At 44.1% G+C, this 23,152-nt stretch overlaps 1 protein-coding gene and 1 long non-coding RNA gene across 3 annotated transcripts in view; one reads left to right on the top strand and one right to left on the bottom strand.

Moving 5' to 3' along the window:
- Nucleotides 1–602: 602 nt before the first annotated feature.
- Nucleotides 603–23,152, bottom strand: part of CAPN3 (calpain 3) — a 101,092-nt gene continuing 78,542 nt past the window's right edge. For both annotated transcript variants that reach the window (XM_085896132.1, XM_085896133.1), the window contains 4 exons: nucleotides 19,718–19,796; nucleotides 17,238–17,354; nucleotides 8,475–8,533; nucleotides 603–875 (listed from right to left, as the gene is read on the bottom strand). In XM_085896132.1, the coding sequence (XP_085752258.1) occupies nucleotides 849–875; nucleotides 8,475–8,533; nucleotides 17,238–17,354; nucleotides 19,718–19,796 (282 nt within the window). In that variant the 3' untranslated portion in view covers nucleotides 603–848. The remainder of the gene's footprint in view (nucleotides 876–8,474; nucleotides 8,534–17,237; nucleotides 17,355–19,717; nucleotides 19,797–23,152) is intronic.
- Nucleotides 725–17,243, top strand: LOC147020625 (uncharacterized). Its single transcript, XR_015061898.1, has 3 exons — nucleotides 725–861; nucleotides 11,511–11,618; nucleotides 15,459–17,243. It is a non-coding gene; the product is annotated as an uncharacterized LOC147020625 (long non-coding RNA).

Below are 23,152 nucleotides of genomic sequence, written 5' to 3'. Positions count from 1 at the left end.
TCTTTCTGTTTCAGAGCATCATTGAAGAGCAATCATGCCTCAGAAAATTGAATCCTGATGGGAGGGATACATTACCTCCATTTCCGATGATGGTTACTCCACGAGGGACATCATTAAACACTGCAGTCATTGCAAGTGAATTTACCATTTCATTAAAAGGGATACACAGCATTATTAAAAGCAAAGGAAAAAGCTGAGCAACACAGACCAATGACAAGGAAACCCCCAAAGGACTGCAGCTAACATTCCAAAAACCAAGAACTGGGTACCCCAAGAAAATCATCCCACTCGGAGTAACATGGTATCATGACTGTGTATCAGTACATATTGCAGCCGGGGTGATGAAACAGGATTTGCGGCTGCATAAACAATTTAAAAGCATAGTTTACATTCGGGAATGCAATACAAAGGCCAGAAAGCTGTACAAGTGCCATCTTGCAGGAGACAGGTGGAGGTATGTGGAGACACCAGATGAAGCACAGATCATATAAACAATGAGGTCCAGTATTTTGTTTCAAACATCATCCATCCACACTCATTGGGAAGAAAAACAACACAGTTCTGCGTGTTTTCTCCGATTCGTTCAATTTTCATGTTGGCATTTTGAGATTAGAAGGAATGAGGTCACAATTAATCGGCATCTTCTTCGAATCACACAACCAAACTGGTGGTCAATCCATCCAATATTGCTCAATGCTTGCAAATGTGCTGAATTGTGAGGTTTCAACACACTGAGTGGCATATGAACAACATCCAGAGCATCATTGAAGTTGGATGAAGACTGCTTGAATGTTCCATAATGCTCGAGACAATGCCTCTCCTCGTCATGGCCCTCATGTGGACATTTCTCATGCATACATGGTGAGCTGCAGCCACTGTCAAGAGGAAAAAGTATACAATGTAATTACCTTGCATACACTCAACTTATCCCATGAGAACTGTGCAATCTATATGTCTGTCGACTTATCCTGGGGTTTTTCTAAGATTCGTAGAACGAGTCAAATTTCGCTACATTTTTGAGCATCATTAGGCGTATTTTTTAAAAACGAGATGAAAAAGTCTTTACAATAAAGATGCAGCATGTTCAGATACCTTGTATTTATCCAGTGAAGAAATATATTGCCATTACGATAAGGATTATGACTGGTGTTGGCTTAATGGTTGGGGTGGTGGGCTTGGATCCTAGGATCCTGAGTTCAAATCCCCCTTTGCTGTTGAATTAATACCAGGTGGGGTTGACTCTGCCTGGCATCCTTCCGAGGTCGGCAAAATGAGTTCCAGCTTGCTGGTATCCTGTGTCGGAGTGGCGACCTGTCCCGGATTGTGCCCAATAGCCAAGGAGACTGCTTTGGCAGAACCAACGCTCTGTGCAGAGTATGGTCCCAATGGATGGATAAAGATTAAATTTTGACAGTTAAAACCAAGCAATTGAGGTATGTCCTATCCCTAAGAGAGGATGATTACCTGTCTCTGTTATCATCTGAGCTCAAGCGTTTGGACATCGGGATTGCAGCTCTCTCTGAGGTTCGGAGACCGGATTGCGGCGAGATAATGGTGGGTGGTTACACCTACTATTGGTCTGGTCGCCCTGATGGTTACCATACCCAAGGAGTTGCTGTAGCTGTGTCCAATAAGCTGACCCCAATGATAATTGAGGTAACACCGGTCAACGAGCGTATTATGAGATTAAGGATTCGTCACTCCTTAGGTGTCATTTCCCTGGTCTCTGTCTATGCTCCGACTGAGGCGAGTGATCTCACCGTGAAGGATGCATTCTACGCCACGCTCGAGTCTGTGGTTGATCAGTGCCCCAGACGAGATACACTTCTAGTCTTGGGGGATTTCAATGCATCGACTGGAACTGATAGGGATGGTTATGAGGTGTGTGTTGGTCCCCATGGGTCAGGAACTATGAACCAGAATGGCACTAAGTTCCTTGACTTTGCAAGAAGTCATGGACTTAGGGTGGCTGGTTCATGGTTTCAGCGCCCACAAGCTCATCGCTGGACTTGGTATTCCAACGCTGGCGGTGTGGCAAAGGAGATTGACCATGTCCTCATTGACGGTCGTTGGAGGATGATCCAGAACTGCAGGGTCTACCGGAGTGCTCAGTTCCTCAATACTGACCACAGGCTTGTTGTAGCAACTCTAAAGCTGCACCTTAAATCCTGGAGAATGGTACCATCCCAGCCTAGGCTGGATGTTGCCAAGCTCAGGGATGAGAGAGTAGCTGAGGAGTTTGCGAACAGGCTGAGTGGACACTTGGGGGGTCTGGGTGCTTTGGGGGTCCTGAAGAGTTGTGGAGTGCCTTCAAGACCACCGTCCTTGATGTTGCCGGTGGATGCCTTGGAGCTCACCGCAGGGCAAAGAAGAATTTTGTCTCTCAAGGGACACTGGATACCATTGACCAGAGTCGCAGGGCCAGGCTGAATGGCAGAGCTGAGCTGTTCAGGGAGCTGAGGCGTAAAACTGTACGTGCACTGAGGGTGGACAAGGAGGCCTATGTGCGAGGAATCTGTGAGGGGGTAGAGCATCACCTGTGGACAGGTGATTCTCGTCCCGCTTACAGGGGAATTCGCGCATTACGTTCATCCAACCCCATCCCTCGGAGCACTGCAGTTCGAGCAGAGAGTGGTAGGCTCTTGACAGAGGAGTCTGAAGTGAAGGCCCGCTGGGCCGGTTACTTTGAGTGGTTGTACCGGGCTGATCCCTCAGCTGTTGAGTTGGACGTCAAGGGTGTTACAATCCCTGTTGCTGACCCTCGAATCAACTGTGGTCCATCTTCGCTTGTGGAAACACGGGCTGCGGTGAACCGGTTGAAACGGGGCAAAGCTCCAGGGATCTGTGGCATCCATGCCGAACTTCTCAAGGCTGGTGGAAATGCTGCACTCGTGTCGTTGCATGCAGTTTTGTGCTCTGCCTGGAACACAGGCATCATCCCAACTGATTGGAAGAGGGGCCTTGTTGTCCCTCTCTGGAAAGGGAAGGGTGATCGCCAAGACTGCAACAACTACCGAGGGGTGACGCTGCTCTCAGTGCCGGGCAAGGTCTTTGCTCGGATAATTCTTGATAGGGTTCGCCACCATCTGCTTGAGCACCAGCGTCCAGAGCAGTCAGGCTTTACACCAAAGAGGTCAACGATTGACTGTATCCTTGCTCTTCGTGTCCTCACCGAACGCAGACGAGAGTTTCGGCAGGGGCTGCTTGCAGCCTATGTTGATCTCTGTAAAGCGTTCGATTCAGTGAATCGGGATGTCCTCTGGAGGATTCTTGGTCTTCGTGGGGTGCCACCAAAACTGATCGATCTGATGTCTGAACTCTACTCTGGTACTGAGAGTGCTGTGAAGTGTGGTGGTACCATCTCTGACTTATTTCCAGTTGTTACTGGAGTTCGTCAGGGATGTGTACTTGCCCCCACACTTTTCAGCACTTGTATGGACTCGATTTTTGGGAGGATGTCGGAGAGATCAAGTTGCGGTGCATTGTTTGGAAATGTCAAGATCTCGGACCTTGATTTTGCAGATGATGCAGTCATCTTTGCGGAGACTTTAGACATCCTCTTGGGGGCCCTCGAGGTGCTGAATGAGGAGTCGGAGCCGTTGGGATTACGGGTTTCTTGGGTCAAAACTAAGATCCAGGCTTTCGGTGACATCTTGGATGCTGCTGTCCTGTCTGTGTCTGTTTGTGGTGAGGATGTTGAGGTCGTGGAGAGATTCACTTACCTTGGCAGTGATATTCATGTCTCTGCTGGCTGCGAGTCAGAGGTCAATAGACGTCTGGGTCGGGCCTGGGGAGTCATGGATTCACTGAATCATGGGGTGTGGCGCTGCTGGTACCTGTGCGGGAGGACGAAAGTCCGAGTCTTCAGGTCCTTGGTACTTCCAGTCTTGCTCTATGGGTGCGAGATTTGGACTCTGACCAAGGATCTGAGACGGAGACTTAATTCCTTTGGTACCAGGTCTCTTCGGAGAATCCTTGGCTATCGCTGGTCGGATTTTGTGTCCAACGAGCGGTTGCTGAGAGAGACTCGGATGAGATTTGTTACCTGCATAGTCCGTGAGCGTCAGTTGCGGCTGTATGGACATGTGGCTCGTTTTCCTGATGCTGATCCTGCTCACCAGATTCTCTCAGCGAGGGAGTCTCATGAGTGGAGGAGGCCAGTGGGCTGACCACGTGCCTCATGGTTGCAACAGGTTGACCATCATCTCAAGGAGATGGGGATGGGCCTGGCATCTGCCTGGGGGATGGCCAGACGGAGGCCCCTGGAGTACCGGCGGAAAGTGGACGCAGCGACGCGCTGTTCTGGCACATGCTCCCATACCTGACCTGAATTGAGGTATGCAATTTATTAAGGATGACTTGTTGTTCACTGGTGATTTGACCAGAATTATTTTGGGATTGAAGTTCAAATAGCACCAATGCAAATAGTGGAATGGTATCTGAATGTGAACCCACAACTGATACCAACTCCATCCCATCAAATACTTTGAGTTCATTGAACACCTTACTCCACACAGTGTTGAGAAACAGGATGTAGGAAGGGTCTTTTAAACTCTTGCTTTGCTTTTTGCACTAAACAAGCAGTACTAGGTGCTGTCATATTTGTCTGAATGCTGAATCTCGCAGTTACTCTGCCCTCAGGGAATGAGACAGCAAAAATGTTTTCCCAGGTACTGCTAAACTGAGATTTTTGAAAGCTCCAAAAAGGTGATTTGTGTTCTAGTGTTCAAGTATATAATTCAATTGAAATAAAATAAATGTTTCAAAGGTTGTAGCAAATTTTTTTTCTGGAAGTTTACCGTCGTTTATGCATCTTCTTCCCACCACCTGATTTAGCACGTTAAATTAGTTATTTGTGCCTGTTGTTTGTGTCCTTTATGAAGTCCTGAAAAATAGTAAGTTTCCTGTTTGGAATGATTTTTCCTTCTCCTGATGCTGGGCAGCTCGAGCAACCCCTTGTGTCAATTCAGTGTTCATGCTAAAAAAAATTTTGACGGATGACCGGATAGACATTCCAAGTACGGAAGCAGCTACACCACTTAAAAATTGCCTTACTCCTCTCTGTGCATGAGTGATCGGGACGAGAGTCTGTACAATTTGCCAATTTCAGACCCAAAGTACTGCTAAACTGCACGTTCTTGTTCCGATTTGTGTTCTACAGTATTCAAAATACAAAGTTAAATTGAAATCAAGTTGTTCCTGGATCATAGACTGACATCGGTACACAGGCAGACAAAGTGAACCAATTGCTTAACCCCGCTTTCTGCTTTGCACGCGCGGGATAAATATGCATCACTTCAAACCATGGGCATTCAGTGGAACAGTCCAAAGCTTCCAGATTAACTTTCTATAGATCTTCTTTCGTATATAGCACAAGGCTGCTGGTAGTATCAATGGCTTTGTATGCGGCTGTGCCGCTGATGCAATGCCCTCTGTTGGTTGGACAGGAATTTGGAGCTTGTTTCATGGTGCCGGCGAAAGTCCACCCGCTCTTCGCGAAGGACGTGGTGGATGTTTAACGTCCACCTACTAATGCTAGCAGATGGGACACCCAGTTTAACACTCTGCCTGGCATCCTTCCGAGGTCGGCAAAATGAGTTCCAGCTTGCTGGTATCCTGTGTCGGAGTGGCGACCTGTCCCGGATTGTGCCCGGCACGGGACGTCCAAGGCACGGGACGTCCAAGGCCACTGGCTGGCGCCATCCAGTCTAGCCTGAGGCTAGCCAGCCAGTCCCGGCCCAAAAGGGCGAGCCCCTCCCCTCGCACCACGAACCGCGAGAGCGCAACCCGCTGACCTTGATGGGCGACCAAGACATGTGCCCTGCCAACCGCTGGTAGCGCTTCACCGGTATACGTGTGCAATGCGAGGGTAGACCTGAAAAGACGTAGACCGGGGAGTGCACGAGCGGTGCGCCCGCTTATGATCGACACCGCCGCTCTGGTCTCAACTCGAAACACAATCGGTGCCCCGTTCACCTCAACCTCCACTGTCATTGGTCTTGTCACCTCCGGACCAATTGAAAACAGGCTCAACATCGGCTGCATTTCCTGCTCCGGGCCGCCGGGATCGCTATGCCCAGGCTGCAGGCCGCGCTCCAGGTCGCTGGGGTCGTCCCGCACCTCGCTATCCAAGACCTTAACGGCGGCCCCCGCCATTCGACACACACGCTTCAGATGTCCCACCTTGTGACAATGCAAACACACACTGTTTTTATATGGGCACACCCGCCGCAGGTGCTGTCTTCCACACCCCCAGCACCCCTGTGTGTTCATCTCGCTGCCCGTGCGGCCGTGCTGCGGCGTGCGCCCCCCGGCCCGCACCGAAAGGCGTGCGCGTGGCCTGGGGCACCTGGGTCATCGCGTGGATCCCGGGGTCACCCAACATGCCCCATCTGGGATCACCCGTCACGCCCTGGCCGGCGATGGCGCGGACATCTCTGAGTGTCTGCTCGACAGCTGAAGCAGTCTCGACCGCCGAGTGGAATGTAACGTCGACACCTCGCATTCGCAGAATCGCCGACACCATCTTCGCATCTTGCAACCCAGAAATAAAGCGATCTCTGAGTCGAGCTGGACGCTTCCCTGACGTGAACTTGCAAGCCACGGCCGAATGCTTCACCCGCACCACAAAATCTGCGACGCGCTGCTCCGCACCCTTCGCGAGGTGATCGAACTGGTATTGAGCCAGCTGCAATGACTTCTCCGGCACCATGTGGGCTTTCATCTTCTCTACCACGTCCTGAAACGACAGCCGTCGTCACTGGGCTTGTCCGGCGCCACCAAATCACTTAGCAGTCGATAATGTTCCGTTAATAGCGAGGCGAGCACGATCGATTTGCGCTTGCTCTCGTCGTCTAAATCATTCGCGTGGAAATAGCACCCCAACTGCTCTGAAAACAATTCGAAGTTGTCTCCGACGAAGACGGGCACTCGTCCGTGCGCTGTGCCCCGACCTTCCGCCATCCTCGAGCCGTCCTGCCGTTCACTCGACGCGAATTCGCAGGCGACGGCGAGATGTCTGGCTGCAGGACTCGACCCGCACCGAAGACTGTGCGTGCGGCCGCGGGCGCGCGAAACTCGTGATGCGCTTCCCTGGGCTCCTCGCCAGGTGATCGAACTCGAACCGCGCTAACTGCGCTGTTTTTCCCGGCGCTCCGTGCGCCCTACAATCCAATTGCTCCGGCCAAAGACTCAAAGTCAACACCGAGGAAAACCAAGCACTCTGCACGCGTCGATCCGAAACGGCCTCGTCGCCAATGTAATGTCCGGAGAGCAGTGAGGCACGTAGAGTCGTGAGGGTTGCTGTAACTCTGTTTATTGCGTGTCCGGATGTACACTACTGTAGACTACTCCACGCCTCTAGTGGCGCGAACAACTATATGCATTGTGGACACGTGACTACCAACACCACTCCTCCACGCCCCCACAATGCTCTCCGCATTGTGCTTTGCACGCGTATGCCAATACGCCACAGTCCGAGGGACGGCACCCACATTGATGAATCTCTCTGCTTGTGAAAGCTATTCGATCAAAAGTGTCATTCGACCCTCTCATCCCACGCAAACCCTCCTCACAAACTTTTCAGAGAGCGATTTGTGCATTGCTTTTTGAATTTTTTTTTAATCATGTATTGAATCGTAAAATAATTTAGAAAAGTCCATCATACAAGGATGAATTTGAAAGAGGTAAATTGGCCATTAAGAGCAATTGCTGTGTTAAGTGGGCTTTTCTATTTTACATTTTTCATTTGGTATTATTCAGCTGCTGCAACGTGCAACGTAGAACATTCTTACTTTGAAGATCCTACAAAGCTCCAATCAAACAAACAAAAAACTGAAATTCCAGTGGTATTAATGCTTGACTGCATCGTTTTCTTTTTGTTGTTTTTTTTCAAGACTTGTTTTATGCTCAGTTGCTGTGACATGATGCATCGAAAATCATCCGAAATTTAAGGGTGCATCAAATAGTTGCGCTACACCAGCCAACATGTGAGAATGTGTTGCATGCCATCATAATCAAATGCAATCCTTAAGGGGATAATTCTCTTGCACCAGAATGTAATAATTATGTGAGATGCCTTAGAGAATTCTCCTTCTTCCTTCCCAACCCCAATTATTCCCACCTTGTGGGGTCAGCCACGGAGAACGATTCTATCTTAAGTCTATTTGGGACCAGATGGCCAAACATTCGACTGGCAGGAATTTGGAGTTTATTCAGGGTACAGGCGAATCGGCGTTAATTCCCCTACTCTTCGCGAAAGGCACCCTGGGATCGTTATCGTCAACTAACATTCCCGGTGGTGATAGATGGGTCTTCTCGCTTAACATCCTCAAGCTAGACAGCTCAAAGAAGAGTGCACATACCTCTTCTCTCAGCCCAACTTAAAAACCATTACACTCATACAAATGAAATTCGAGAAAAAACTTTTAAGTTACACAACTTGTCAAACATTAACATACGTGTCAGATCCATACCTCAAGTACATTCAGTTTTATGATGCCATCACCATCAGTGTCAAAAGCTTGAAATGCTCCTGGGGGTTCATAGACACAAACAAATGGGTTATTTTAAACCTCTCGAATATGGAAAAAGCCCACAAAAACCATGATTATTACAGTGATAATATACTGGGCAAGTAGGTACCCGTGGAATGTAAAATGCGACTTCAACAATATTATCCAAAGAACAGTTAATATCATGGGAATTTAATATTCTTTAGTTATGTGCTCCCTAAAGATGTTGCTTAAATAAATCAAACCACTCCACAACAAGCCTCAACTCCCCTCTCCCAACTGCTTCCCCTCTTAACACCCCCCAGTCCAACCTTCTGTCCTCCCCTCCACCTTTCTTTCCATTCTTCAAAGCAAGAGGGCATTCTTGCATCATTACATATTGTTACGGTTTTGGAAATGTACCCCAGGGGAGAGCATTAATGTACACGTAGGATTCCCCAGAATGAGTTACGTATTTCATCAGTTTATGTGGTAGGTAAACTTTTGTGCTTTGTCCAGGTGTTTTGATAGGGGAAATGCTTTGTGAGGTTAGTCTGTGTATTGCCGGTGTGATGTCTCCCATTTGACGCTTCAATACACCAACAATCCACTTCACCAAACCTCAATTCAACAACCCCTCCTTCACCCCCATCAGTCTTCCCTTCAACCCCCAGTCAATTTACTCTTGTCTTCAGTCTGTCTGTATCCATTTCCCTCACCACTTGATGCACCCATTCTTTTATTATTCACAATCAACCATCCGTTCATCCAACTCTTCACTATCTTGTCTCTTATTATTCACAATCAACCAACCGTTCAACCCTGTACACGCTGGTGGCTCCCTCAATGTCAGAGACAATTATTCATCTGGACCAGTCCAATTCCCTTCCCCAATTCTTTCTTCCCAGCACTTCTACATTCATCACGCAGGATAATGCTTCTCAAACACACGCACAGTACAAAGGAACATTTGCACACAAGGAAGGGAGTGTTGGGGGGCGCTTCCTCGCTGCACTGCCACCCCAAGGGGTGGGAATGCCTGTGGCCATAACGACACGGGCATTTTCTACAGCCCAATCACTACACCCACCCCCGTCAGACATGCACTAATGGGAATGATGCTCAAGTGAAGTTTGCTTCCCTGAAGCCACACTTGGCATGGCACGAATAAAGCTAGGTCTTGGTTCGGTTCATGGCTATTTGTCAATGCACCAGGGGAATCAGCTCTGTGATTGCTCAACTGAGTAGGCCCACCCCCTCCACCCAGATATAAAAAGGGAGGATGTGAAAATTTGCTTTTGAGAAAGGCAAGTGGAGGTACGGCTTGTCGTATTGCTGGTCGAAACGTTGAGCCATTCGGTACAACTATAGGATGAAGTACCTCTCGTTGGTTGTTATCTCCATTTGTGGGTTTCAGGAGGTGGGAGGGAGTTCTCCCAGAACTCAAAATCTCCACCTATTTTTTGGTAAAAGATAGTGATTCACAAACTAAGCTGTGAAGTTTCATTCTCGTAGCCTCGTTCGAAGGGCTCTTTTCAAAATCTTCACTGAACCTCTGACAGCCTCCACTTATAGCTCATTTGTGGCTTTAGTGGAACTCTTTCAGCCTTGGCTGCCAGCTTTGTTCGTTTTCAATTGGTTCATTAATCTTTCTCCTTTACCGCTAGTCCCCCATGCTTCATGCGCAGAATACACTTTGCAATGGAGGACGATTTCCTTCTCTAAGCTCCAGCTCTGGTTGTTTAATCTTCTACGATTCGTCTGAAGCCTAGTAGTTGTTGGTTGCTGAACAGATGACACCGTTTTAGCTTTTATCTTTGGTGTAGAGCGCTGTCCTGTCGTGAGGCAGGGATCCCTTCCTCACTGGAGGAGGTGCAGTCATTATCCTTTTCAGCACACATTCTGGCTGCTTGGTGTGGCAGCACAGACCTACGCATCTGTGTAAGAGGGGTCTATGTCCATCTCGTCCTTGTCTGTGACTGATTATCATTGTTTGGCTTTTTTTTGCAGCCAGCCAGAGTGCTTTCCCCGAGAGGTCGTAGGGCCTCAGCTGCTTGACAAGGATCACCGATGGCACTCGGAGGAGCCGTGCCAAGAAAGTATATATCAGAGTTGTGTGTCTTCCTGCTCGCTTTCTCCTCACTGGTTCATTTAAATAGCTTGCCATCGCTCGGGATCGGTTTGCTCAAATAGCTTCCCAACGCTCGGAATTGCTCACAGGGGAAGTAACCACAATCAAACCCCCTTTGGATCTTGTTGATTATTGTTTGTCGAAAGTTGATCCATTTGTCGAGTACCCATTATGGATGATGTTGATACAATCCCCAACTGCCAAATGTAACGGGACAGAAGCGAGAGAGGTAGGATCAGCGGTCGAAAGAGCAGGGCATAATGGCTGGCTTTCCTTCGACGTATGAAGGGGAGAGAGGACACGGGAGTCAGAGGAACATGGCTGGGAGGGAGGATCTCGCTTTGCTTTCCTCTCGGCATGACAAAATAGTTGTGTGATTCTCATATTCATACTGAGGCAAATTGGCCACATGCTGGGCAAGACGCTGGCTATTGACTCTTGGTTGGTCATGAGAGACGGACCTCGAAGCCTAATGTATATCAACAAAGGGAGCCATTCTGCAGGCGGGATCGGCAAGCGCGGTCAACGAAGAAGCTACACTGCACTTTAGGAGCCCCGACGTTGAATATTGCCTCACTAATTGCTCTGCGCCATTTTTGGGGGTGCGGTTACCCGCACAGCAACAACGCGGTCCGAGCACACTTCCTCAGCAAAAAGATCGCCTGGACTCAACTACGTGAAGGAAGAAAAAGGGATTTCTTTTAATTTATTTATTTTATATGACTGTGTGTGTGTGTGTGTGCTTCTGCGCGCATGTGGACGTGCCTCAAAATTAGATTTAGATTTAGGTTACCTCAAGTCTTGATTCATTTTCATTACAATTGTTGATTTTCTGTTAAATGAATCATTATTTATTTAATTTGCTTGTGTCCGTGTTTCTGTTGTAGGTTCGAGAGTAAAAACCCTGCCCTGGTGAAGCGCCTGGCATTTCTTTGCCGTGCGCGCCAGAATCTCACAGAAGCCTCCAAGGGAGAACTGTTTGGCCATCCGTCCAGGTAGGGGCAGACCCTCTGGACACGACATTTGGTGTCAGGAGTGGTATTCAGACTCTGAACAACATTTCACAGGGGACATGAAATTGTTGATCATGATAATTGGTGGTGGGGGGGGGGGAGAATGCTTGGAAATGTTAATTTTTCTTTTTTTTCTGAAGAGATGAAATTTGTGCGGGAAATGGCGGACAATCACAAAATGGCGGTTCAGAGGGAAGGTAGTAGGAATGAAGGAAGCGAGCCCAGGGGAGAATTGAGTGATGATGATAGGGTGGGAGCGTCAGTCCCTCCTCCCCCACAGTGGTGGAGGATGAGATGCAAACGTCAGTCCTTCCTCCCCCACAGTGGTGGAGGATGAGACGCAAGGAGCGGGTGTGATGTCCAAGCAAGACTTGTTTCATTTATTAATGGAACAAATGAATAAAGAAAGTGAACAAATGAACCAAAATAATGAACGATTAGAAAACAATATGAATGAACAAAATGAACGAAGGGATGAAAAACTAAGGAGACAAAATGAACAAAGGGATTAAAAAAAAAAAAGTGAACAAATAGATGGAATAAAAAATAAAATTGAGAAACAGATGCGTGAATTGATAGAACAAATTAAAAGAACATCAAATAAAATTTTTGGAAAGGAGGATGAAATTAATGAACAAAGGAATTAAATTGGGGGAAAAGTTCGAAGAAGAAATTGGGACAACAAATAAAACAAGAAGTCGTCGTACAGAGCACGATACTTGCAAAATCCATAAAACAAATTTGACCTCAAAAATAATTGGTGGTTGAATTCAATGACCAAATATATGCAACTCCTCTTCAAATTTTAAGTGAATCAGATGAAAACTGCCAATTTTAGAAATTCAGGCTATGTTGACCTTTTGGTCTATGTGGACCTCCAAAATAATTGGTGGTTGAATTCAGTGACCTGAAATATAAATCCTCTTCAAATTTCAAGTCAATCGGATGAAAATTGAGGATTTTAGAAATACCACCTTAGTTGTTGACCTTGGGCCTATGTTGACCTTTTGGTTGATGTTGACCTCAAAAATAATTGGCAGGTTTAATTGAGTGACCGGAAATATAAATCCTCTTCAAATTTCAAGTCAATCAGATGAAAATTGAGGAATTTAGAAATCTCACCTATGTTGTTAACATTTGGCCTACGTTGAGCTTTTGATCTATGTTGACCTAAAAAAAAATTGCCCAGTTGAATTCAGTGACCTGAAATATAAATCCTCTTCAAATTTCAAGTTAATCGGATGAAAATTGACAATTTTAGAAATTCGGCCGATGTGGACCTCAAAAATAATTGGTGGTTGAATTCAGTGACCTGATTTGAAAATACTCTTCAAATTTCATGTCAATCAGATGAAAATTGAGGATTATAAAAATCTCATCTAAGTTGTTGACTTTTAGCCTATGTTGACCTTTTGAACTTTTGACCTCAAAAACAATAGGGTTCTTCCTTATGACAAACTCTATCATGTGGTGAAGTTTCGTGAAAATCGGTTTAAAATTGTGACCTGCAGGCGACAGACAAGCCGGTAGGCGGACATGGGTAGTCGATTACCCAAAATAACCTGACGCGATGGGCCCGTTCGATGGGGAATGACCTGAGGATTAAGCACAAGAAAATTCATGATTCTTGCTTCAAGGGTTAATGCTGCAGATTGTTTTTTCATTAAAATACCCCCACATTGAGGTTTTTCGGCCGTTGCTAGGCAACGGAGGGGTCCATAGCAACGGTTCTTTCTCACACATAACAAGGACATACCATGAACCTACCATACCAGTTTCATGTATATCTGACTCATAGTCTCTGAGATATAACGAACTTTGTTACCTTCGCAAACTTTGTTGCGAAGGTTATGTTTTGATCGCCGTGTATTTATTTATTTATTTGTGAATATGTGTTTGTTTGTTTTTTTGTTATTCGCATAACTCCAAAAGTGTTGAACTGAATCGCAGCAAATTTGGTGGGATGATTGGTTATTATCCGAGTTCCATTTGATTAGATTTTGGGAGCGATCGGGTCAAAGGTCAAGGTCAAGGTCATGAAAAGGTCAAAATCGTCTTTTTACCATAGCGTGGTCAATTTGTATCCAATTTGCATGCAACTAATGCCAAAATGTTCAGAATTCAATGCCCCATCTTGTGATATGTGACATGACACAATGACGTAATAACCCTTATTAGCGGTTGGGACTCAAAGGTCAGGGGGGGTCACGACATTGCAAAATGTGCGGTTTTAGTCATAACACGGTCAATTCTTATCTGATTTGCATGAAACCAACACCAAAATGTTGACTGTTCTGTTCCCCACACTCTAATACCAATTACAAAATTAAGAGTACAAAGGTCAAGGTCGAGGTCATGAAAAGGTCAAAATTGTCATTTTGCCATAGTGCGGTCGATTTTTATCCAATTTGCATGCAACCAATGCCAAGATGTGAATTCAATGCCCAATCTTGTGATATACGATATGACACAATGACGTCATTACATTTGTTAGCGGTTTGGGTCAAAGGTCAGGGGGGTCAACGACCTTTATTATCATAACGCGGTCAATTCTTATACAATTTGCATGTAAGTAGATTCAAAATGTTTCGAATTCAATTCCCTGTCCTGTGATGTGTAATATTTGACAGTGACTTTATTGGTGAGTTTAAAGCATTGGGGGGGGGGGGGGGGAGGGTGTCACTGAACTTATTTCTTATAATGTGACCAGTTGTCATCAGATTGATTTTACACCGACACCCAAAAAGGTCAGGGAGTTCATACAGAAATTGTACAATGTACGTGAATCAGTGTCAAACAGCGGGAAATTTAATGTTTTTAAGCCATCATAACACATATGAGATGGCAGATGTGGTATGGGATTAAATACCCTCACAATCAACGGTTTCTTGGGGGGGGGCAAAATGTAGCGTTGGCGAAGGTATGCGCTCTACTGAGTGCCCGTTCTAGTTTTTTTTATTGTTTTCGACCAGGGTTCATTCAAAGTCTATCTTCTCTGACAGTTTTCATAGGATCTGGCTGGAAATTTTTGACAATATGGCTGAATGTACTGCCCACAGTCGCTCTTGGCCCGATTTTTGATTTTCTAAAAAATAAATTTTTTATGATTTTTCAAAAATTTCAGTCCCGTTGCTAGGCAACGGTGGTGCCCATAGCAACGGTTCTCATTTGCACACAACTAGGTCATGGTATGAACCTACCAACCAAGTTTAATTGAAATCGCCATTGTATTAACGGAGCACTGGACCGAACAGAGGGACAGACAGACAGACAAACATATCAACAGAAATACCGATAATAAGGGTAGAACAAATTTCCCAAAAAAAATTTTTTGATAAAATTTTATTTTTGGACGAGATCGACTACCCAACAGACAGAATAACAAAATCGACTAACCAATATACGGTACATGCAAAATCGAATAATTGACAAGGTAAATGAGGACCTGGAAGGATATCGCACCCGTGTGGATGCCGTGATGCTACAGAACAGGTAGAGGAATTTGGATTTTGTAAGTGTCAGGGTGGTGGTTTGACCGAGGACGTGCAAAAGTTGAAAACTTGTGTAACAGAACAAGAGCAGGTGTTAGTTGATAAAGGCTTATGGGAGCCATAATTGACTGTGGAAAGGATGAATGAGATGTTACAGGAGCAGCTGAACACTTGGGACACTACCATCAAGGGAGAGGTGATGGAACGGAAAGTTTCTGTTAATCTCAATTGTGACATGGATGGTTCTGTTGAGACCATGCTTAGATTGACTGAATTGTATGAAGTTGAGTTGGACTAACTGCACTTTGACATTGGGGTTGTTCCTGAACAGGGTCAAGCAGATTTGGCAGAGCCAATGTTTGAACACTTACAGAACATGTAGAGGAGGAGAGTTGCAGCGACTATGACTTCCTGTTGGCTGAGCGGGAGGCTCCTCTTGAATTCGGCCAGAGTGAGTCAAGTACAGGCTTGGAAGAGAAACAGGTCCGCATTTGCATCTTGGGCACCCACCGAGAACAAGGTGCCAACACCTTCTGGAATGTAGCAGGCACTTTTTCCTTTTCCAGCAACTCTGTTCTCAGCTGGAAGTTCTGCAATTTGCTCCACAAGCTTTTGCGTGGTGAACACTGCAATGTTCTGCAGGATTCCTCACTTCAAGTTATTTGATTAAAGGAGCTTGGTCATGTGTAGAGCCAACGTCATGTCCGTTGTGGTTGGCTTGTGTCCATCTACATCATATTGATCATAAAGAAAGTTGACTGCAACATTGGATGGCCGGTTTTTCCATCTGGCTTGGCAGTGACAAATGGGGAGCTTTGCGCTGCGGGAGAGAGTGGCATTGGCGCCGTTTTTCAGCTGACAGTGGAGCTGTTTGCCGATAATGACAGTGAGCTCAGCCTTTTTGAAGCAAATTCTGCATCTTTGAATCAACCACATGCTACCTCCATGACACAGGCTGGACAGTGTTGTCTGGCACCTCTCACCTAGGTCATACCAGATCCAAGTCTCCGAGTCTCCCGTCCCATGGAGGAGCAACTCTGGTGCGATGGGGAACAGGGGCCAGAAACGAGGGAATCTGTGCTGGCTGAGCGTGTGAGTCCAGTAATGGTGATTTCAGGTGAAAGATCTGATAGAGAGCTTACGCCAGGAGATCAGAGCGTTGCGTGCTGAACTGCAGTCCTCCAAAAGCGAAGCCCAGAAGGTGATGAAGAGACATTGGCGGGAAGAAAGTCGGAGCTGGAAAAAATGCAAACAAAGAAAAGGAACAGGGAATTCGAGCAGAGAAGCTGGAGCAAGAGCTGTTCAGCCCGGCGGAGGTTTGCGCTCTCTCGAGTCCTGCTCGAGTTATCTCCTTTTTTGTGTGTGGATTTGTATCAACTGTGAGGGGTTTTTTTCCAAGTTAGGGAGATTTTTTATTTTATTTTAATCTTCCAGACACTTTGTAAATAGCTCTGGCAATTTTCTTTGGCGCAGTTCACCAACGTCTTTGACTGCATCTTGAAAGATTATCATCATCTTCATAGGCTTTTCTCTTTTTCATGCAAACTAGATCTCATCAGCAGTCATTGGCAATATTGCTTGAGTGTTTTTCTTTCATACTTAAAATCACAGAATTACATCGATTTCATTGGGGCAAAAAGACAAAAACAAAAGTATGATATATCTGAAAATATATTTGCTTTAAATGAAATTTATGGACATTGATCATTGTCTTTAGTAATGATAATAATAGAAAATGTTTCGGGACATTAACTTGATGGCCATGTTAATTGAATTGAGCTTCTGAGAAGTAAACTGGGCTATCCAACATGATAATTTCTGAGGAAAAGGACTTCAAAGTTCAGGTTCCCCATTTAGAATCTTTTTTCAACCCCAATGAAAAAATAAATAAATAAAATCTGAATCAGCCTCAAACATTTTGTTGAAAACTGACGTCAACCCCAAAGGTGTATTGACCTTGAAAGATTACTTGGAACACTACACTCAATTTGGCCTTCAATATGAGACCCAGCCAATTTACTTCTCACTGGCTCAATTATACTTTTGCTTATCTTCATTCACATAAGGAGGAAAAATGATTGAGAAAGTATTAATGGAAATAGTAACTCACTGAACATGCCTTCTAACCGTACAAGGCATGTGATGAAGTTATCAAAGTCGATGTTTAGGTTTTCATCAGCATAACGCATGCTGATTATCTGATACAGCTGGTTGTTCATTTGGTAACCTGAAAAATTGCAAATGGTCCACAATAATGTTAACTGATTGGTCTTGCCAGGAAGCATGGAAAGATCATGTTTAAAATCACACAGCGATTGAAGCCCATTTCCATCACTGACAAAACTTCATGGTAACACCATTTCAGACATTCCCAACTTTGTTTGTGAGAAAAATGCTTCACCTAATATTGCCAACCAAACAGCAACTGCTTTTATTTTTACAATTCAATCAGAGGATAATGCTCATGAAAGTGCTCAACAATAACTATGAGGATGTGAGGCCAATACACCCACGGTGGATCAGAGTAACAAGCAGATCGGGAGCATGGAAAAAACAGGCAAATTATAGACAAACAAGAACAACAACAACAACAACAACAACAACAACAACACAGACAAACGTATATAATACATCACAAAAAGAGGAGAGTCAAGGCAAATGTGAGACATGCAAGTAGGAAGGACAGGGGAATGAACTAGATAGAGCAACCAAAGATTACAGACCCTCGCCAGGACTTGTTTTGTGTGGTGTGTGTTTGTGTTGTGTGTGGTGTGTGGTGTGTAGTCGATGCATTGGCAATGTAGCTTATGTTCATACAGAGGAAAAATAAACCTTTTTGGTTTTATTGCATAGATTCACACTCCAACTGTATGTATTTTATAGACGTGGTCACGTTCTGTACTTTCTAGAAGTATGCACTATCTAATAGTACGTACTTTATAGATGCGCTTACATTATTAATACACCTACTTGAAAGACATACTCACGTTTTTAACAGTACATCCTTTAAAGACGTACTTGCATTCTAATAGCACAGTATGTACTTTTTAGATATGCTCGCATTCTAATAGTGTAGTGCCAACTTTAGAGACATACTAGCATTCTAAGAGTACACAATTAAGCCTGGTGTTGGCTTAGTGGTTAGGGTGGCTGGCTTGGGATCTTAGCATTCTGAGTTTGAGCCCCGTTGGCCACTGAATTAACACCAGGTGTGGTTGACTGAGCCTGTCATCTTTCCAATGTTGACAGAATGAGTACCAGTGTACTGGTGCAGTATAGGGGCATAGCATCAGTGGTATAGTCACGCCCTAACAAAATAATAGCTCACCGGCAGCCAAGCTGCCATATGTAAGAAGAAGTACATAATTTATGGATGTGCTCACATTGTAATAGAACATCCTTTATAGACGTACTCGCATTTCTCACAGTACATCCTTTATAGACGTACTCGCATTCTGATAGTACGTACTTTATATACGTGTTCTCATTGTGATAGACTAATCGTACATACTCTGCAGACTTACTTGCATTTCACACAGTACATCCTTTATAGATGTACTCACATTCTAATACTACATACTTTATTGACATGCTCACATTCTAATTGTACATACTTTATAGATATACTTCCATTATAAATGTACATCTTTTATAGACTGACTCGCTTTCTAATTGTAGATATTTACGTCTGCCACCGAAGGTGGAAGGAGGTTATGTTTTCATCTCTGTCTGTCTGTTTGTTTGTCAGTTTATTTGTTTGTGTGCAGGATATGTCAAAAAGTTGTGGACGGATTCGGAAGAAATTTTGTGGACAGGTTCGGTGTGTGACAAGGACGAACTGATGAGATTTTGGTGAAGATCCGGATCTTACTACTAGAATTTTTAAAAGTGATTCTTCACCATTGAGAGATCAGGCCAAAAACGATACATAGCATGATATGTCAAAAAGTTGTGGACGGATTCAGAATAAACTTAGTGGACACATTAGGTGTGTGACAAGGACGAATTGATTCGATTTTGGTGAAGATCCGAATCCAGATCCAGATATGAGAATTTAAATTTTTTTATAAATGTAATAACATTCTCATTGAACATATTTTATAGAGGTACTCAGTTGAAAAAAATGACAACGTGTAATACTGGCTACTACCAGCTGGCTTTTCTGGCCTCCATTAGCAACATTATATGCGGACAGACAAACAGACAGACAAACTAACAAACGGATGCAAATGTAATGTATTCTCTGGTGAGGGTAAAAAGGTACACGTGGGCATAAGGGAAAGGTCAGCGAGAAGAGAAAGGTTCACAGGTCATAATAGAGATTAAAATAAGTGAGGGGAAAAAGATTGGAGGGAAGAACAAGACTTGATGGATTCAGGTTGATTACTCCACAAATGGACCAGTTGGGGTGGGGAGAGGGGAGCAAGTAGAAAATGCCATATGAAGACAGAGAAGCTCAAATTCACAAGTTTGACACCAAGGTATAAACAGAACAATTCTAGGTCACCAAATATCTCTGCAGATGTACCAGTGTGCATTACAGGAAGATACGAAAAACAAACTTTGCCATAATGTACCAGGTAATCTCACCTGCTGCATTAACTGCCAAGCGTAACTCATAGGATGTCATGCTCCCAGACTTGTCAGAATCAAACTGTTGGAAGATTCCCTAGAAAAGGTACACACGTATGTCAATAATCAATCAGCATCAACTGTAACCATAAACTGGCTGATATTAATCCACTTCAGGTTAAAAGCCTCTCTAAACTCGTGCTAAATGGTGTTTTGCATACTCGCCATACTTGCCAAGTGTGGGTTGGCACGTGAGAAACCATGGGAATCGATCCCACACCAGCCATTAAAAAAGAAATACCATTTCAAAATAATTTGGTACGTGCAGACTAAACGAATGGTTGATGTACCTCCACCCCCCCACCCCACCCCCTCCCCAACCACCCACAAATGACAAAAATACCGAGAGCGAAATCGATGAGGCGCCAATGCAAATCCTCACACTTCCCACCTAAAGAAAAGTTGAAATGTGGTAAAAAGTTTCCACCAGGAATGACCCAACATCAATTTTTGCGATGATTTTTTTTCCCTTGTTTTGACCCCTGTGACCCTTAGTCACCCTGTGACCCCTGGGGCATGAACCGGGATTCATATCCAGAAAATCGTTCCATATTTCATCCGTCCCCCAATGTTGATTGCATATACAAAGTTTAATTCGAAAATGTTTTAAAATGTGCCCGTAATTGCATTTTTTTGGTATTTGACCTTATCACCCCACCCCAAGGGGTGGTGCCAAAAATGATACTGCTCTTACACCTTCTTGCCACGTGGAAATCATAACTACCAAGTTTGGTGAATTTCTGTACAACAATTTCGGAGGAAATGGCATGACAGACAGACAGACAGACGGAGCCGATTGCAAGTCGTTTTTTGTTTGTTTCTTTTTTAGTTTGGGAATAACAAAGCAGCTATTCATTGGTGTGGGGATCTTTGGTGTAGTTTGTGGTGAGGATACTGAATTGGTGTGGCAGAGTTTGTGCGTATAAATATCACTGAAGGAAGCAATATTAAGGATTTGGATTCTGAGTTTCTGGAACCCAAGCTCGTGTTTGGAGAACTACTAAGTCGTTGCATTACTGCTAATAAAACCAAACAGCTTCACCAATGACTGCCCCATGGATACGAGGTAAGATTCCTGCTCCACCTGATCTGCTATCCACATGGAACCAAGTCCAAACTTGGTTCCATGTGGATAGCATGTGGTGTGGTTGTCTATGAAGTGTTCAGGATAACTTCGGGATGGCAGTGAAATGCTTCCTAAAAAAATGGCAGGATTGCTCAACTGACAAATGGAATAATACATTTTTTAACAGGTTTGGAAAGATAAGACCTCTAGTTTTATATAAGACGAGCAGAAGCCCGTGTTAAAAAAATACGACATGAAAAAAAACAAAACAAGTAGAGGTACATACATCACCTTCACTCTTTCATTCGTCTTTTTCCCCACCTTTGAAATAAATTCCCACATTCTCTTCAATCCCATTCTTCCCTCCAGGCCTTCAAAACAGCCATTCACCCACCACCTATCTTCCCCCATCCAAAACCTCGATCTTTTTCTACCCCCATTAATTGACCCCAAACCAACCTCCTTCAAATTCCCTGCTTTCCTTCCTGAAAGTCCATGTAATGTCCATCTTGTATACTCCGTGTTCCCCGCCCATCCCTCTCCCTCCCACAGATCTCCTAATGTCTCTGTTCCCCATTGTTTTGTCCTTCCCTCTCCTACCCCTCTTGTCTCATGCCCTCCTTGCTGTGTGTTGTGTGTTAGCTCTCATACGAGCCTCAACAATGTGCACAAAAAAGTACACCGCTCCCATGCCAAATCTATATATTACTAAAACTCTCATCTTGTATGTATGTATGTGTGTATGTATGTATGTATGTATGTATGCATGTATGTATGTTCCCAAAATACAGCCAAAACGGTACACGATAGTGCAAACATTTTCGGCCCACCTTACTCACCATTCTCCTGCGGTGTGCAGTATCAAGTTTCGTTCAAATTGGGCAATGAAAAAATTATTAAAAAATAAATTCCCCATTCATGAAGTACTCCAGGCTTATTTGATCAATGCAAACAACCTCAGCGGTATAGTTCGCTGGAGCTATCTATTGCTTTTTTCTTGAAATGATTTATTTTAAAATCTAAAACATTTAGTATAGACAAAGAACGATTGATTTTTAAGCATAAAATAAACATCGCCATTTTGATGAAATACTTCCGTGTTCATTTATAAATAAAATTGTGTTTAGAAGATTACGCACAATAATTTCTTTGACTTTCTTTTCTCCGTTTTTTTTTTCACATTGACGCGTAATATCAAGTTTCGTTAAAATCGGGCAACGAAAAAAAATATTAAAAAATCAATTCCCGATTCAGTGAAGTACTCTTCGGGATTATTTGATCAATGCAAACAACCTCAGCGGTATTGTTCGCTGGAGCTATCTTTTTTGTTGTTGTTGAAATGATTTTTTTTAATCAACCGCTGTCACAACGGGAACCCATCGGGTTCACGGGTCGTCTAGTAAATAAATAACATTCTCCAGCGCATGACATTGCCAGAGCGCCTTCGGCACCTGGCGATGCTGCCGTGCAGCATTTGGAGACAAAATTGGAAGGGAGTAGTGGTGTGCAATGATTTAATTGATTGATCAATTGCGTAAAATAATAATAAATAAATAAATAATAATCGTAAAGTAATTAATTTCTTTATTGGCCAATAGCATACCAAAACCACCACTGTTTCATCCGAATCTGTAACTTTTTGAAAATTAAGTAATTAATCGAAAATTTAAATAAGTAATTGATCAATAAATCAAAAATACCCTTTTCACCAAATCACTTGGTCACTGTTCTATCCAAATATCAGCTTCTGAGCTCAAAGGATGGCTAAGATATTACCCAGACAAACAAGAAAACAAAGAAACAGAGTGAAATCTGAATACGACCTTTCAGTGCCCGGTGATGATGTCATGCAATGTCTGCAGATAGAATCGGGAAGGACTGTACACAGAAAGAATTCTTTTAGTCTTGCGCTGCTTGAAAGAGCTCCAAATGGGAGGATATACATTTCTTAACAGCAAAGAAAAAAAACCTTTTTGGGAGCAAACGAGGCAGCGGCTTGTTACCTATGCACCGCCCAAGTTCAATTTTTTTTGGTCTGATTGAAAAAATCATAATGTTCCTCAAGGTTTAGGTGAATTTGAAGGAACTTTTACATAAAAATTGTTTCTCTCCGAGAAGCGTCCCCATGTTTCAAGGTGGGACAGACAGACAGACAGACAGACAGACAGCATTAGCCAAATATATATATATATATATATATATATATATATATATATACATATATATATATATATATATATATATATATATATATATATATATATATACACACACACACACACACACACACACACACACACACACACACACACACACACACACACACA

The sequence above is a fragment of the Eptatretus burgeri genome, chromosome 9 (assembly GCF_056783735.1).
Source record: "Eptatretus burgeri isolate ZD-2024b chromosome 9, Ebu_testis_v1, whole genome shotgun sequence".
Lineage (NCBI taxonomy): Eukaryota > Metazoa > Chordata > Myxini > Myxiniformes > Myxinidae > Eptatretus > Eptatretus burgeri.
This window is presented reverse-complemented; position numbering and strand designations above follow the sequence as displayed.